Here is an 18,158-nt window from a genome sequence, read left to right on the forward strand (position 1 = left end):
TAGTTGCTGGCTTAGTTAACCAGGGCATTAGCCTCTTCCAATCTCTTCAAAGGCAGAAGTTCTTCCCTCTTGGGGGGAGACTCTCTCCTTAGTATTCAGGTGTCCAGTGCAGTCCACGTCCTAGTATCCACACTTACAGTTTAACCACAGAGGCATCTTGCCTTGTAATAAATTGAATCCCATAATATTTACTAAGAAACAGTGTTACTGAATCATCAGCTTGTTGATTTGGGTATATAGATTGAGTAGCACGGTTTTAGGAAAGTTAAAATTATAATTGGCAGTACAAGACAATGTCTGTTTAGTACCACATGTTAATATTTAATGTAGATGAACTAAAGTGCTAATTTGTCCAAAGGCAAGCCCGTATTCACTTCCTTTAATGAAGAAATAATGGTTGGTGGCCTCGGACGCTACAGTAAGGATTATATTAGGGCTTTGCAGGTGCAGAGGGCAGATTGGTAAATGACAGCTGATGTTGCTTTCAGAGAATTTGCTTGATCACCAAGAGGAAACAGATGTATAGAAACCCATGGATTTTATTTATTTTTTTTTTTTTTTACTTTTACCCCTCTGACTGTTAATTGCCCACCTTCCTTGACAGTGCTCGATGTGCTAAGAGCTGTAAAAAAGGTACCAGTGGGCTGAGAGCCTTCCAGTGTATTTACATGCAGCTTAGCGTTAGTTACCAGTGTTTTGGGTTACACTGCCGGAGCTGAGTAATGAGCTTTGGCTGTGTCTCTAATTTTGTGTATGCTTTTGTTAAGAACTGCTCTTTGTTTTTAAAGTCAATTTTTAGTCTTCACTTTAGGGTGTAGTTTTATCATTATCCATATTCTTCAAAGAAAGTAAAAGAGGGTGAGAAGAAAAATAGAAATGTTGGTTAAGTTCCTTGTACAGAATTTTGTACTGGGATCTCCCCCTCCCTTCCTCTGTAGTATCTTTCTCACACCCATTCCCCATCCTAAATCATTGCACTTGAACTTTATTGCGTCTCCTCATCTGTTTACTAGTCATCTATTAGCCACCAGAGGTGTGCATTGCTTTGTTCTTCGCTTTTTTGGGCTGTTAGAAGTTTCTTGTTGCTTGCATTTAATTTACAAAGGCTGAGATTGGTGAAGGGGAAACAAAGACATGATTGAGTGAGATGAGCTCACATTGGTCAACATTTTAAAAAAATGTCAGCTTTTGGGTACTTACATTATCATTGTTCTTTCTAATTCTCTGTGGTTAATAAAATTCAGAAGTGGCTTGTAGATAATAAGCAAATGATAAAAATGGCAGCGTCATAATATGGGAGATTTCTGATTGTATTCTGAATTGTCTTTTTTAACTGTAGGTAATTGGTACACCTCAGAGACCTGCAGCGCCAAATACTATCCTGGTAGGAAGTCCACACACCCCTAACACACACTTTGTATCACAGAACCAGGCTTCAGACTCCTCACCTTGGTCCGCTGGGTGAGCAATATTCCTCTCAAACTATTAGAATTAACAGAATTGCTTAGAGTTGTAATAGTATAACAAGTTCTCCATTTGTGGCCAAATATGTGTGTAATTGTGCATTACAGGTTCCCTGTATAGATTTCTTTTTCAGAGCTCTTGACAAACTCCATCTGTTTTTAATTGTGGGGGGCGGATGTGCAATTCAAATCCAGAATTGACCTGTAACCAAAGCTAGACTTCCACCTTAGTAGATGAGAAGTCAAATTGCTAGAAAAACTATTTTCCCTCACTAGTGTTTTGGTGTCACTGTTACACTTTAAAGGTTTAGCCATTTTGGCAGAAGAAGAGGAAGAAGCTGGGTTTATCAACACATTGTTAACTTCACAACATTTCATTGTGCTGGAAAAAAAACAATTTAGGAAAAATGCATAGATGTGATAGCTCATAGAGCATCTTCATCCATAACTTTAAATTTCAAGATGCCAAGCAAGGGCTATGGCCCTGAAATATCCCCCACCAGGGCCCCCCAGAATCATTTAGATCATTTCTTCCTCTAAAGCAAAAACTGATGTGAGCACTATTTTACTTGGTCAGCCGTATCACTTTCCTTAGAAACAAGCAAACAGAAACAAAACAAAAAGACCATATCACTGTTGGTTATAAATGAGAGAAGAAGAAAAAAAATCATGTCTTCTTTTAAAAATGTAGTCAGTTAGAAACGAAGAGTTTTTCTTTGATGTGCTGACTCAGTAGTTTGGAAATTTGGATTCACCCTCTCAGTCTGAAGCTCTCATAATGTTTTTTGGTTGGATTTTTTTTGTTTGTTTGTTTTTTTAAAACAGTCTTGCACCCCCTGTGAGGTGGGTCATCACAGCTTTGTCTCATAGCCTGGCAAAATTTCCACAAATTATCTCAACACTTCCCAGAATTCCTGATGTTGGTTGACGTCTTTAAAGTGGTGGACATAGGCATATCAGATAGAGTATTTAGCTGACCCCACTTCTTTCGATGCCTAGCCCATTTTTTTTCTGACCTTTAAAAGGAAAAAGAAAGATAAAACCCTACACATTGAACACTAACAACGTATTGTCTCCCTTAATGTCACTAGTTTTCCTATAGCTTGGAATGCTGAGGAAATCTTGGCTTGATCTTACGAGATCTTGTACGCAGTTGGGCTGGGGCCCTTTTTATGTAGTATTACATCCTTTAGCTAAAAGTGTGTCTTAACTCAAGGTTGGCTCCCAAGAGTGCTAATGGCTGCTTATATTTTCCTTTGTCTCTTTGAAGGAAACGCAACAGAAAAGGAGAAAAGAATGGCAAAGGTCTGAGGCATTTTTCAATGAAGGTTTGTGAGAAGGTCCAGAAAAAAGGAACCACTTCATATAACGAAGTGGCCGACGAGTTGGTTGCGGAGTTCAGTGCTGCTGACAACCATATTTTACCAAATGAATCAGTAAGTATTTGTTGGATGGATGCATGTGAGAGACCAGGGGCAGGCAGAACTCATTTACATTTCAGAATTTTTTTTTCCCAATTTAAAACCATCTCAAACATACAGAAAAGTCCCAAATACAGTACAAAAACCTATTTATTTCCTGACCTATTTGAGAGAGTGTTGCTGATACATGTCCTATCAGTCCCAGATAGTCTAGTGTATACCCAAGTGGCATATATGGTTAACTTTTCAGCTACTAACTGAAAGATGAGCAGTTCAGATCCACCCAGAGGTGTTTTGGAAGAAAGGATTGACAGTTGCTTCCACAAGACCATTGCTCTAAAAGACATGGGACCACCATGAATCACAATAGGCTTAATGGCGACAAGTGTGCCTTTTATTTATTCTCCTGCACATCCACAATATAACCAGAAAGATAACACATCACTGCACGCTGATTGTCAGATTCCTCATTAAGTCACCAGTTACTCTGTTTTGAAACTTCACAGCAGAAGGTTCCAGTGTAGAATCGGAAACTGCACTGATTGTCAACTCCCTTCCATCACAAGATCACTATAACACATTTGAAGGTCATGAGGCCATTGTTTTGGTAGAGTTATCTCTCACTTTAGGGATGTTTGCTGTCTTCTCATTTGTAAACACGAGTTGAGCTTCTTTGGTGAATACCACACAGGACAGGAACTGCGTCCCTGTTGGCACAGCCTGACAGGAGTTACATTTTCCATTGGTCTCCTGCACGTAATGAGAACTTGGACCTTCTGATGAAGGTGGTATTTGCTAGGCTACTGCCCTACTGACAGATGTTTCCTTTTCACATAGAAACTAATAAGACTGCATGGTAATTACTTTCAGGCTATAGATACTCAGATCCTCATAAGACTTTCCATTCACTGAATTGATAGCTTTCCTGTTATATTAAACTTACTGTAAGATTGGTGTTTGACTTCTCTCGGCAACTCCACAGGAGAAACGACTTGGCAGTCTGTTTTTCCATGAGGATAATAAGCCAAAAAAAAAAAATCCTGTGAGGTTGCTGTGGGTTGACAAGTTGATCACAGAGTTTCAGGCTGCTGATAACCCTGTTTTATCAAATGAATGGACAGCACTTAATAGAATTTTATCCAGTGGTTTCTAATCTATTATTCATTCCCTCATTCATCTCTCTCTCTTTCAATACTTAAAAAGTTTGATTTTGGGCTGTCGGAGTCTTTCAACCTGTCTTATCTACATCCATTGAAAAGCATGCATTTACACACTTAATATTTGACATTCCAAACCAATACCTCAGGATCCTTTTCCATTTTCTCCCTTTTCGTATATATCACCCTCTTACAATGAGAAACGTGATGCACGTAATCTTAAATATATGACCTTACTTAATGGATACTAAGCATGAAACCAGTCCTCTTTTGCCTCCTGGATATGTACCTTGTGCACAGTGTGAACCTCTTCTGTGCACAGTTATCTTTCTTGAGGGTCTTCCTGACGTCTTGACATCAAGTATCCAGTTCACCACCTGGTTTGAGACCTCTGTGGTCCCTGAGACCCCTTACCCTGGCGCGGACACCTGCTTTGCTCAACTTTTAGAACTAAATTGTTCAGCAATGCTGTGGTTTTAGGAGATGTAATTATAGATTTATATCACATAGAATGAATTAATGAATCTGTTTACCTGGTACCAACTTGAAATGTTAATCTGCAAGCTGTGTTGGATCTTTTTAGAAGATTAATGCACTGTCTTCACCAGGCTTATGACCAGAAGAATATAAGACGACGAGTCTATGATGCCTTAAATGTCCTAATGGCCATGAACATTATCTCTAAGGAGAAGAAAGAAATCAAATGGATTGGTCTGCCTACTAACTCGGCTCAGGAATGTCAGAATTTAGAGGTATATTTGTAGCCATTTCCTTTTAGCTGTGTCTATGCTAGTATGTCCAAAAGTAATTCCAAGTAAAGCAGGAATAAATCTGTTTCTTTCTTTCCTTCCCTATATAATCTCAGAAGAGTGCTCCCAGTCTGACTGAACTCACTCTGCAAGTGCATGGCTGCTGTAGGGTTAGAGTGCTGTCACTCCCAGATTTGTTTGTTAAATTCTAGTGTAGGGAGCTCAGTTGTCCTAGTGGCAAGAAGCTACACTGTAATCCCAAAAGTACACTGTTCGAGGCCACCATGCACTCTGTAGAAGAGGAATGGGCAGTCTTTTCTCATGCAATTAGCTGCCTCTGAAGACTCACCAGAGGGTCAGCTATGGGTGGGTTCCGACTTAATGATACACAACAATAGGGAAATTTTAAGTTGTGGGGTTTTTTTTTTGTAAGATTTAAAAAATAAATATCTAGATCCAAGAAATGAGAGACAAGGAGTAGACTGTATAGTTTTGAAATTGAACAAAATCTCACCTGTAAATAATTTTTTAATGAGTATTTATATATACACACACAAACGACACACATTCATAAGTGTGTGCATGTATATTATTAAGTGCTATTGAGTTAGAACCAACTCTTAGCTGACCCTCCATCGGGTTTCAAAAGCTCTAACTCACACAGGAGGAGATTGTCATCTTTCTCCCGTGGATCCGCTGGTGGATTCACATTGAGTACCTTCAGGTTGGCAGTGCATCTCCTTGCCATTCATCAGTCATCAAAACTGACACACGACTGGCATTTTTTTCTGAGCCTGTAATCACGTGGTAGGTGTTACTCCTATTTCCTCCTGAGAGATACTGGTGGCTTTGAACAGCCAGACAAGCATGACCTTTGTATAAGCAGCAAAACTCTCTACAGACTAGTGACCAGAGTTAAATCTATTTATTTACATCCCCTCTTATAAACCACAATGAAAAAAATAGATAGGAGTTTGGCCAGCTGTACTGGTGGAACCCCGGAGACTACGGCCTTTGTTGTTGTTGTTGTTCTGTGTTATAGAGCCAGCACATAGCTAGCTCTCTGACAGATTTTTCAGAGGCAATTAATTGATTGTACAGGAGGAGATTGCCCATTCTTCTCTTGCAGCGCAGCTGGTGGATTCACATGGGGTGTGTGTCTTTGGGATTGCAGTTCAACTTCTTACCACCAGGACACCAGAGTTCCCTTAGGAATCTTACATTCCTGCAACTAAACTCACTTCTCTCTCACACCTTTCAGTCAGTTAGTAAATCTGTAGGATCATCAAAAACAACAGGGAGATACTCTGTTTTTAAAACAGTCCACCGTACAAGATCACAAGGGCAGATCAACCCAAGGATAAAGTAGAGAAGGGAGGGAGGGACAGGATGTAGTCACTGTCCTAAAACAATACATATATATGAGAGGTTAAATAAAATACCAGTAATGCTCTGTAACCTTTTACTCAAATCTCAGTAAAAAGTTAGAACAACTTTCCCCTATAGCCCCTGCAGTCTAGATTTGTCAATTTCTATGCAATTAGATTTAGAGCAATTGATTTTGCTAAGAACCTACTTAGATGATACTGAATTGATAGAGATTTTTAATGCAAACAATGTAAACAACTTGCAGTGATTTCTTGTATTTGTTCCTTTTTGAAGGTAGAGAGACAGAGAAGACTTGAAAGAATAAAACAGAAACAGTCTCAGCTTCAAGAACTTATTCTACAGGTAATGATTATTTTCTTTTTTAAATGGAGGGAAGTGTGTTGTTTTCCCCCTTTTACTAATTTAGCTCATTTAACTAGAATATCTTAAAAATTGGAGCTTTACTTCTAAGTGGTAAATATAGTTTCTGCTTTGACATTTACTCCTATGTGATAAATATAGTTTCTGCTTTAAGATTGAGTATGAATTTAATAAATACTCATTGGACACCTCCTGTGCTCGTGTTGTCAGATACAGGGCCCATGTGCAGGTGTTTTTGGGGATGTGTGTGTTAGAGAGGGACAGATACACAGAAATGTTACTTGGTACAAAGTATCTAGTTGATAAAACTGATGAGATGGCATTTTTAAAGATTCACTCCACCAACAGTGATTAAGGGTTCCAGTTTCTCCACGACCTCACCAGCATTCGTTGTTTGCTGCTCTGTTAAATTTTGCTATTCTTACTGGTGTGAGATGATATCTCATAGAGGTTTAGATTTGCATCTCGCTTAGAGCTAGGGATTTTGAACATTTCTTCATGTGTTTGTTCACCATCTTGAATGTCATCTTTGATGAAGTGTCTGCTCATGTCCTGTGCCTGTTTTTCAGTTGGGTTGTTAACCTTTATCTTGTTGTGGTGATATTTGATAAATTCTAGATTTAAGTCCCTTATCAGACCTGTCATTACCAAATATTTTTTCCCAGTCTGTGGCTTCCCTTTTTACCCTGTTGAAGAAGTCTTTGGATGCGCAAAGGGATTTGATTCTTAGAAGGTCCCATTCATCTATTTTATCCTCTCCTGCTTGTAGGTTTTTCAGGATGCTTGGAAGACTGTTTATGTTGTGGATTAAGACTTCTAGGGTTCTTCCGAGCTTTTCTCTATTGAAGTAAGCTTAAAAGTGTAAAATGGTGCTACCATTATGGAAGGCAGTATGATGCTTTCTCAAAGAGTTGAAAATAGAGATACCATTTGATCCAGCAATTCCACTACTGGAAATATACCCTAAAGAAACCAGAACTGCCACCCAAGAAGATATATGCAACCTATGTTTATTGCTGCTTTGTTCACAACAGCAAAGAGTTGGAAACAACCCAAGTGGCCATCAACAAACAGGTGGATAGAGAAGCTTTGGTGTATTCACACAATGGAATATTATGCAGCACTGAAAAACAAAGAACTCATGAAATACTATACAAAATGGTTGACCATGGAGGATATTATGCTGAGTGAAATATCTCAGTCACAAAAGGCAAATACTGTATAATGTCACTGTTATAAAACAGGACTGACAGGGAGGCTGGGGGGGGGAACTAAGAAAAGAGGGAATGAATAATGTACACGGCATTGAAATAGATGAAGGCAAGAACTGTATAAAAGGAATATATGATTAGGTATTGGTATGACAAGAGTCAGAATAAGAGCTGCTTAGTAAAGTGGTCGGGATGGGGACGTACTACTGTATAACAATGAAAATAACTTTTTTTCCCAAATAAAAAAGTGAACTGGGGAGGAGGGAGAAGGGAGGAAAATGTGCAACAATAAATGAATGGAAATCCAAGTTCTTTATAAACGTTAAATGAAATATCAATTTAAAAAATTCACTCCAATAATATATTAAGTACAGGCAGGTTTTGTGGTGATGAAGGAAGAAGTTCAGGCTGCTTTGAAGGAAATAGCAAAAAATAAGGCCCCAGGAATAGATGGTATACCAGTTGACATATTTCAGCTAACAGATGCTGCCCTGGATGTGCTCACCAAGTTGTGCCAAGAAATCTGGAAAACAACCACTTGGCCAAAGAAGGGTGACCCAACAGAGTGTGGAAACTATAGAACAGTATCATTGCTTTCACATGCAAGCAAGATTTTTCTGAAGATTATCCAAAAAGGACTGGAACAGCACATCAGCAGAGAACTGCCAGAAGTCCAGGCTCGGTTTAGAAGGGTTCGTGGTACTAGGGATATTGTAGCTGATGTTAGATGGATCTTAGTTGAAAGCAGGGAATAACAGAGGAATGTTGCTGTCTGTGTTTCATTGACTATGCAAAGGCATTTGACTGTGCAGATCATAACAAACTGGCTGACTCTAAGAAGAATGGGAATCCCAGAACACTTGATCGTGCTAATGTGAAACCTATACTTGGACCAAGAGGCAGTCATTAGAACAGAGCAAGGAAATAATGCATGGTTCAAAATTGGGAAGGGCGTACGCCAGGGATGTGTCCTGTCTCCATACCCTTTCAACCTGTATGCAGAACAGATTTTCCGAGAGGCTGGGCTCTATGAGGAGAAGTGTGGTGTCAGGGTTGGTGGAAGATCTATTAACAATCTTTGTTATGCAGATGACACACTGAGGAGGACCTGAAGCGCTTGCTGCAGAGGGTCAAGGACTACAGTCTTCAATATGGATTGAGGCTCAATGTCAAGAAGACAAAGATTCTCACTACTGGACCAGTTGGCAGCATCAGGATGGATGGTTAAAGAGATTGAGATTGTTTACAGCTTTAGTTTGCTTGGCTCCACAGTCAACACTCTTGGCACCAGCAGCCAGGAAATGAAAAGACGTATTGTGATGGAAAAGTTTGCTGTTAGGGCCCTCTGCAAAGTAATCAAGAGCAGTGGTGTCTCTGGAGACTAAGGTGCATCTGATACAGGCCATGGTCTTTGCAATCACTTGTTATACGTCAGAGAGTTGGACAGTGATTAGGGAGAATTGATGACTTTGAGCTGTGGTGCTGGAGAAAAGTATTGAATGTACCATGGATTGCTAAGAAAACAAAAGGTTCATCCTGGAGAGGGTTAAACTGGGTGACTGCTTGGAGGCAAGGATTCTGAGACTTCATCTCACATACTTTGGACATGTTGTACGGAGGGAGGGACAGGTCCTTGGAGAGGGACATTATGCTTGGGAGGGTGGAGAGACAGCGCAAGAGGGGAAGGCGCTCTATGAGGAGGATTGATTCAGTGACTGGGGTAATCGGGATGGGTGTTTCGGAGACAGTGTGACTGGCACAGACCAGAGCAGAGTTTAGGGCTGTTGAAAATAGGGTCGCTATGAGTCACAAGTGACTCGACAGCATATAACAACAACAACAGGCAGATTGCAAGGGACTACTGTTTGGGGTATGTTTATGAGCATAATAGATATTGTTGGGTGCAACTCATCATGACCCCATGCACAACAGATGTGAACCCTGACCTGTCCTGTGCCATCCTTACAATTCTGACATACTCTAGCCCATTGCTGTACTTTCTGTGTCAATCCATCTTGTTGAGGGTCTTCCTCTCTCTTTGCTCTCCCTCTACCTTCTCAAGCATGATGTCCCTCTCCAAAGAACAGCCTCTCCTAACAACATGCCCAAAGTATGTGAGACAAAGTTATATCATCTTTGCCTCAAAGTTCTTTTGGCATTCCATGTAATATTCAGTACTCTTTTCCCAGCACTACAGTTCAGAAGCATCAGTTCTTCATCTGTCCTCCTTGTGAATTGTCCAGCTCTCAGATGCATAGCAAGTGAATGAAAAAGAAAATGACATAGAAAAAGAAAATAACGAAGGCATACCTTCGTCCTCAAACTAACGTCATTGCTCCTCAGTAATTTAGAGAGGTTTCAGTTACAGACTTTCCCAGTTCAATACATCTCCTGACTGTTGGTACCAAGTCTATTGATTGTGGATCCAAGTAAGATGAAGTCATTGACAGTTTAAAGCTTTTCTCCATCTATAATAAATGTGGGATTTATTATTTTAGAGCCTTATTTCTGAGCAGGATGATCAGTTGTTGTGTATCCTGGAGTCGGAAGTGACCCATAGCTGACTGACCCTACAGTAGGTTTCAGCGACAGTAAATCACATGGGAGGAGATTTTCCATCCTTGTCCCGTGGAGAGGCTGGTAGATTTGAACTGTATGCCTTTGCACCAGAGCTCCCTTGAGATAATCAGTAGACAAAATAAATAAACCTTAATACTAGTCAAGAAATAATGTTTGGCTAGAGAATAAGCATGTGTTAAGCCTATAGAAAAGATCTGCATCATGCTGATGTAGACCTTGTGGAAACAGCATGTAACACTAGAGATTGGGACTTGGAGGCTGTATCAGAAGAATCTGAGGTTTGATTCGGACTTCATGGGAGAATTGCACACCCAGTAACCACCCGAAAGGTCATTGGTAAGTAGGAGCAGCCAGAAGAGAAATGATTTCCATCCCAGACAGCTAGAAGGGGTGGAGTTGGTATTACTGGGAGATGTCTGGTAGCTACTTGAGGGACCTGCTTAAGGATGTCACCTATGCACAAGGGATGTCAGCCACTGTGGCAGTGAACAGAGTCATGCAGAAAGAAATAGATGAAGAAAGTGCTCTGTAGTCTAGAAAAACCAGAAGGGAAAGCTAAGGGATAAGGGATTTCTGGGAAGGAGAGTGGAAAGTGGTTTATTGAACTACTTTTAAAAGGCCAGAAAAATGCTTGTGGAAAGGTGGAACATCTGCTGGACCGGCCCATACTTCAACCTGCAGTGGCTGTCTGCTTTAATTGAGGGCCAGGAAAGTGGAAACCACTGTGTGTATATGTTTGTGGTTGGGGGCGCAGAATGCTCTGTGTGTGTGTGAATGAGTGACTGTGACTTCTGGTCCAAGTGGTTTTTAGTTATAGAAGGAGTTTGCATATTTTCATGAAGAGGCACCTTATCCAAGAGATTGATTTCCTATGATCCTCATATTAAATCAAATGTTCACTTGGAATAGTTGTTTAGGATTCATATATCCTGGGAAAGATTGGGTGCAGGTTTATTCATGTCATCTTAGTGGGGTTGTCCTCCATGGGATGCTGGTCTGGGGAGCTTTTGGTAGACTGGCATGGAAAGGGGCAATTGAGTAGAGCTGATAGCAGGAGTAAAGATGGCCTGAGAGCAGAGAGGCGTAACTGAGGAAGTGAGGACAGCCACAGGCCGGGCAAGTACACCTCTTCTTTACTCCTAACTCCTTCCATTCAGTTTCTCCCCACTGAAGTGAATGAATATCTTTCTTTTTCCTTTGTTTCCATAACATATTGTAGCGACAAACTGAAGTGAATGCCTCCCTCTTGCAAGCCATGAGAGTTGATAGGCTGTATCCGGTAACAGCATCACCAGCACTTGCCTTGGGACTCAGCCCACAGACCAAGAACAGTGGGCATGAGAGTGGGGGAAAGTGAATTTTCTGACATTGATTTAACAGCAGGAATGTTGTCTTTAATGTGCAAACACCCATTTTAGGCCCCTGAAGCCTTAGCTTTGTAGATATAGGGGCATGGGACTCTTCATGCCCCCTTGTCATAGGTCTATAAATTAACTCAGAGACACGTGACCTTGGACAGGCCCACACAACTGCAGGTGTAGGAAATGTGGCAGTATCTCCCACAATTCCCTTCTTTCAAGAAGGAAAGAAGGGATAGCTAGGGAAGGAATGAAGCTGTCAAGATTGTTATCTCTCCCACCTCCTCCTAATTCCTTTTCTTGAAATATGCTTATATTTAAATTGTGTAAGTACTTGCGTATTCTGTATTTTAAAGTCTCCTTTGAAAATTAGATTCTTTCCTTTTTTTAATTGAGAATGAAATTTTATAAAAAACTTGGCTTTCCATTCATTCATTGTTGCACATTTTTCTTCCTGACCCCCTTCCCCCAGTTTGCTTTTTTTTTTTTTTTTAATAAAAAAAGTTCTTTAATTGTTATACAGTGCCTCCCCCCAGACCACTATACAGTGCAGCTCTTATTCTGGACTCTTGTCATACCAATAATACCTAATCATATATTCCTTTTATACAGTTCTCTCCCTCGCCTGTTTCAATGCTGTGTACATTATTCATCCCCTCTTTTCTTAGTTTTCCCCCAACCCCCCCCCCCCCCCGTCCTACTTTGTAACAATGGCATTATACAGTATTTGTTTCTTTGTGTCTGAGAGATTTCATTCAGCATGTTCTCCATGGTCAACCACTTTGTGTAATATATCATGAGTTGTTTTTCAGTGCTGCGTAATATTCCGTTGTGTGACTATAACACAGCTTCTCTGTCCATTCATTTGTGGATGGGCATTTGGGTTGTTTCCAACTCTTTGCTGTTTTGAACAAAGCAGCAATAAACATGGGTGTGCATATATCTGCTTGGGTACTCAATTCTTATTTCTTTAGGTTATATTCCCAGTAGTGGAATTGTTGGGTCAAATAGTAGTATTTCTATATCCAACTTTTTGAGAAAGCGCCTTACTGCCTTCCATAGTGGCTGCACAATTTGACACTTCCACCAGCAATGAATAAGGGTTCCAGTTTCTCCATGACCTCACCAGCATTTGTTGTTTGCCGCTCCATTAAATTTTGCTATTCCTACTGGGGTGAAAAGATATCTCATAGTTGTTTTGATTTACATCTCTCTTAAAGCTAGGGATTTTGAACATTTCTTCTTGTATTTGTTCACCATCTGAATGTCTTCTTTCATGATGTGTCTGTTCATACCCTGTGCCCATTTTGCAGTTGGGTTATTTACCTTTATCTCTTGGCGCTTGAGTATTTTATAAATTCCACATATAAGTCCCTTATCAGACATGTCATTACCAAATATTTTTTCCCAGTCTGTGGCTTCCCTTTTTATCCTTTTGGAAAAGTTTTTGGATGTGCATAGGGATTTGATTCTTAGAAGGTCCCATTCATCTATATTATTCTCTCCTGCTTGTAGTTTTTCAAGAGACTTGGAAGACTGTTCATGTTGTGGATTAATTCTTCTAGGGTTCTTCCAAAATTTTCTCTAATGAAGTTTATAGTCCTTGGTTTTAGTCCTAGGTCCTTGATCCACTTTGAGTTCATTTTTGTGTACGTTGTGAGTTGTGCTTGAGTTTTTTGCAGATTTCCAATTTTGCCAACACCATTTGTGGAAAAAGCTGTTATTTCCCCATTTAACTGATTTCATGTCCTTGTCAAAATGAGTTGACCATAGGAAGATGGGCTGATTTCTGGGTTCTCAATTCTGTTCCACTGATCTATGTGTCTGTCATCTTATCAGTACCACACTGTCTTGACCACCATGGCAGTGTAGTAGGATTTGAAACCCTGGGAGTGAGATGCCTCCTACATTGGTTCTCTTTTTAAGGAGTGCTTTGCTTACTTGGGGCCTCTTTCCATTCTGAATGGAATGAGTATTTATATTGGGATTGCATTGAATGTGTAGATTGCCTTGGTAGGATTGTCATTTTCACAATATTGAGTCTTCCTATCCATGACCAAGGGATATTCTTCCACTTCTCCAGGTCTTTTCTTGTTTCTTATAGTAATGTTTTGTAATTTTCTTTTAATAGAGCCTTTGTGATTCTAGTTAGATTTTAGTCCCAAGTATTTAAGCTTGTGATTAGCTATTATGATGGGTATTATTTTTTCTTACCTCCACTTCTATATTCTCTTTGTCACTGTAGAGAAATCCGACTTTTGTGTGTTGGTCTTGTTTCCTGCCACTTTGCTGAATTGGTCTACTATGTCCAGTAGTTTTCTGGCTGAGTCTTTAGGGTTTTCTAAGTATATTATCATATCGTCTGCACAGAGAGATAATTTAACCTCCTCTTTGCCAATTTGGATACCTCTTACTTCCTTCTCTTGACTTGTTGCTACTGCTAATACTTCTCATACAATATTGAATAGGAGAGATAATAGTGGGCATCCTAAGCAAGGAAAAAACTTAAGCAAAGTTCCTGTTCTCAAGGGGAATGCCTTTAACCTCTCTGCACTGAGAACAATTTTGGCTCGGATTGGCATGTATACTTTTTACTATGTTGAGGAAATTCCCTTCTATTACTATTTTGTTGAGTGTTTTAATCAGGAAGGGATGTTGGATTTTGTCAAAGGCCTTTTATGCATCAGTTGATAGGATCATGTGATTCTTGTTCTTTGCTTTGTTAATGTGATGAATTACACTGGTTGTTTTTCTTATGTTGAACCATCCTTGCATACCTGTTATGAATCCCACTTGGTCATGGTGAATTATTTTTTGATATATCATTGAGTTCTGTTGGCTAGGATTTTATTCAGAATTTTTGCATCTATGTTCATGAGAGATATTGGCCTATGGTTTTCTATATCGGTGGTGTCTTTACCTGGGTTTGATATTAAGGATATGTTTGCTTCATAGATTGGTTCTGGGAGAATTCCATCTTTTTCTGAAATAGTTTATGTAGTATTAGGAATTCCCTTGTAAAACCATCTGGTCCAGGACTATTTTTGGCTGGCAGTTGTTTTATTACTGTTTCAATTTCCTCTTTTGTAATGGGTGTTCAATTTCTGTTTGTGTCAGTTTAGGTAGCTTGTGACTCTCTAAGTATTTTTTCATTTTCTCTAAGTTTTCATATTTGTTTGAGTATAGTTTCTCGTATATTCCATAGTTAACTTTTTTATTTGGTTCCATTGTGACATTGCCCGTTTCATCTCTTATTTGGATTATTTGTTTCTTTTCCTTTGTTAGTTTTGCTAGTGGTTTGTCCATTTTATTTACCTTTTTGAAAAACCAACTCCTGGTTTTGTTGATGGTTTCAATTGTTTTTCTGTTTTCTGTTTCATTTATTTCTGCCTGAATTTTTATCACTTCCTTTTTTTTAGAGGGTGTTGGGGTTTCTTGCTGTTCTTTTTCAATTTGTTGGAAATTTGGGGTTTGAGAGACAGTGGTCATTTTTTCCTGTCTTTTGATGTGTTTGCTTATTGCTATAAATTGACCACTAATTACTGCTTTGGCTGTTTCCCAGAGATTTTGGTAAGTTGTGTTTTCATTGTCATTTGTTTCAAGAAACTGTTTAATTTCATTTTTATTTCTTCTAGTATCCAGTTATGTTCAAGCAAGGTGTTGTTCAGCTTCCAAATGTATGAGGTGGTTGGTTGTTGTTTTTTTTATTTTGTGTGTGTGTGTGTGTGTGAGAGAGAGAGAGAGAGAGAGAGAGAGAAATCTGTATTATGATTAGCCAGCTTGACTCAATTTAGATAATCACAATTTTATTGGCAACATCCGAAGCACATAGTCCGGAGCAAGTCAGACATAGGCCTTCTTCTCTCCATCAGGTGTAATCAAAGTATTGACTTTGTCCACATCAATATCATAGAGCTTCCTTACAGCTAGTTTAATTTGGTGCTTGTTGGCCTTGACATCCACAATGAACACAAGTGTGTTGTTATCTTCTATTCATGGCTGACTCAATTGTCAGGGGAAACTTGATGATGGCATAGTGGTCAAGCTTGTTTCTCCTGGGGGCGCTCTTCCAGGGGCATTTGGACTGCCTTTGGAGTCTCAGTATCTTTTTTTTCTCTTTTTTAATTTGTGTGCGTGTGTACCGTCAAATCAGATTTGACTGGTACAGGAGGAGATTGTTCCTCCTTCTCCAGCAAAGCATCTGGTGGATTTGAACTGCTCACCTCTCAGATTGCAGTGCAGCTTCTTGCCACTAGGCCACCAGAGCTCGCTGAGTCTCAGCATCTTAGGCTACCCGAAGCGGGTGATGTGCGGATCTTTTTTCGTGGCCATGGATGCCCTTCAAGACTGCCTTCTTGGCCTTTAATGCCTTTGCTTTGGCTTCAGTTTTGGGAGAGGGAGAGGCTTCCTTCGCTTTCAGCACCATCTTTATAGAAAGGGCTGGCTTTTTCCTCTTTATCCTCTTACTAATTTTTAATTTTGTAGCATTGTGGTCTGAGAAGATGCTTTGTATTATTTCTATGCTTTTGAATTTATTGATACTTGCCTTGTGCCCTAAAATGTGATCTATTCTGGAGAATGTTCCATGCACATTGGAAAAGAAGGTGTATTCTGCTTGTTTGGGGTGCATTAGCCTATACATATTTATGATATTGAGTTGGTTTATTGTGTGATTTAATTCTTCAGCGTCTTGTTGAGATTCTTACTCGAAGTTTTATCTTTTCTTGAGAGTGGTGTATTGAAATCTCCAACTACTGTAGTGATGTTGACTACTTTTCAGTTTTGTTCATGTTTGTTTTATGTATTTTGTAGGTCTTTCATTTGGTGCATAGATATTTATTATTGTTATGTCTTCCTGTTCTATTGACCACTTAATCAGTATGTAATGACCTTCCTTATCTTTTATGATGGTTTTTACATTGAAATCTATTTTATCGGAGATTAATATAGCTACTTCTGCTTTTCTCTGGTTGCCATTTGCTTGGTATATTTTTCCTCCAACCTTTTAGTCTTTTTATCTTCATTGTTTTCAGGTATGTCTCTTGTATATAGCATATTGATGGATTTTGGGTTTTTTATTTAACCTGCTACTCTTTTTCTCTTCTGTAGTGCATTCCTGAGAGGCAAGGTTTTGTTGCCATCACTTTGTTGAGTTCTTTTTGGTGTTGTTGCTCATTACTTTGGTCCATCCTGCTTTCTGTGGTGCCTCTGTAAGGACGTCTCTCAGTGTTTCCTGCAATGCTGGTCTTGTTTTTACAAACTCACTTAGGTTCTGTTTTTCTGGGATACCTTGATCACTCCTTCATATTTGATGGACAGTTTTCCTGGTTGTCAGTTGTATTCTTGGAGTGTTTGATATATATTATTCCATTGTCTTCTTGGACACATGATTTCTGCTGAGAAACTGGCACTTCATCTTATCTGCTCTCCCTTATAGGTTACTCTTTGTTTCTCTCTCGCTGCCTTCAGGATTCTCTCCTTATTTTTGTTTCTGGCAAATTTGAGTATGGTATGTCTTGGTGTTTTTCTTTTGGGGTCTGCTCTATATTATGTTCTCCTAGCTTCTTGAATATATATTCTCTCCTTCTTTTTTATGCCTGCAATGTGGTTTGTGGCTTTTTTTTTGTTTTTTTCCTAATAGTTCGTCCACAACTTTTTTGGTGTCTTTAGCTGCTTCTCCTTGTTCTGGGATTCTGATGATGTGCATGTTATTTCTCTTGATGTTGTCCAGCTTTATTCTTAGATTTTCTTTGATTCTGATTTTTGTTCTTTTTGTAGATCAGTGGTGACAGTTCTGTCTTCTATCTCACTGGTTCTTTGTTACACCTCTTCAACCCTGTTCATGTGACCCTCTGTCATGTTGAGAGCATCTGAAGCATTGGTCCTCATATTTTGGATTGTAGTTTCTTGCTTTTCTAGAGCCCCTAATGTCTCATTTGTTTTATCTGCATATTTTTTGAATTTTTTTAAGCACCTTTTGGTTTTTTAATTCCAGTGTCCTGTAATTCTTCAAGTTTGTCTTTCACCTATTGTACATATTCAATCATTGTTCTTTTAAATTCTGTGTCAGAAAGTTCCATCAGACTTTCTGGCTTCAGGAAATCCATTGATACTGTGTCACTTTTTGGGGGTGACTTCTTGCTTTGCTTGTTTAGGGGGTGAGGAAGCCTGCTTCCTATGTGACATTGCTGTGCTAGAGTTTTCATGTCTGAGGTCATAGCAGGTTCTTGATCTGAAGTCACTGCTCCACAAGCAGTTGAGGCAGCTACTCTGCCTTCTGACCCAAGGGAAGGTATGCTTCAGTTCGGTAGAGAAAAGGCCTATGGAAGCAGCCTCCTCTGTCAGACAACTGCCTCAGCTAGGGTAGCCCAAGGTGCTCTGGGCTAGATGTGAGAAGATGCAAGGCCAAGCGCAGAGACCTGATTGGAAAACCAGGAAGCCTTGGTTTTCCCTTCAAGCATGAGCTGCAG

General features: G+C 39.6%; 1 protein-coding gene across 1 annotated transcript in view; it reads left to right on the forward strand.

Annotated features, from left to right (window-relative positions):
• TFDP1 (transcription factor Dp-1) overlaps nucleotides 1-18,158 on the forward strand; it is a gene marked incomplete at its 3' end in the record, with an annotated part of 75,784 nt that overhangs the window by 45,911 nt on the left and 11,715 nt on the right. The window contains exons 4-7 of the mRNA XM_006883960.1: nucleotides 1,340-1,461; nucleotides 2,734-2,899; nucleotides 4,650-4,793; nucleotides 6,453-6,521. Of these exons, the coding sequence (XP_006884022.1) occupies nucleotides 1,340-1,461; nucleotides 2,734-2,899; nucleotides 4,650-4,793; nucleotides 6,453-6,521 (501 nt within the window). The remainder of the gene's footprint in view (nucleotides 1-1,339; nucleotides 1,462-2,733; nucleotides 2,900-4,649; nucleotides 4,794-6,452; nucleotides 6,522-18,158) is intronic.

This window comes from Elephantulus edwardii, unplaced genomic scaffold, assembly GCF_000299155.1.
Source record: "Elephantulus edwardii isolate Elephantulus edwardi_28Jun2011 unplaced genomic scaffold, EleEdw1.0 scaffold00030, whole genome shotgun sequence".
Classification (NCBI taxonomy): domain Eukaryota; kingdom Metazoa; phylum Chordata; class Mammalia; order Macroscelidea; family Macroscelididae; genus Elephantulus; species Elephantulus edwardii.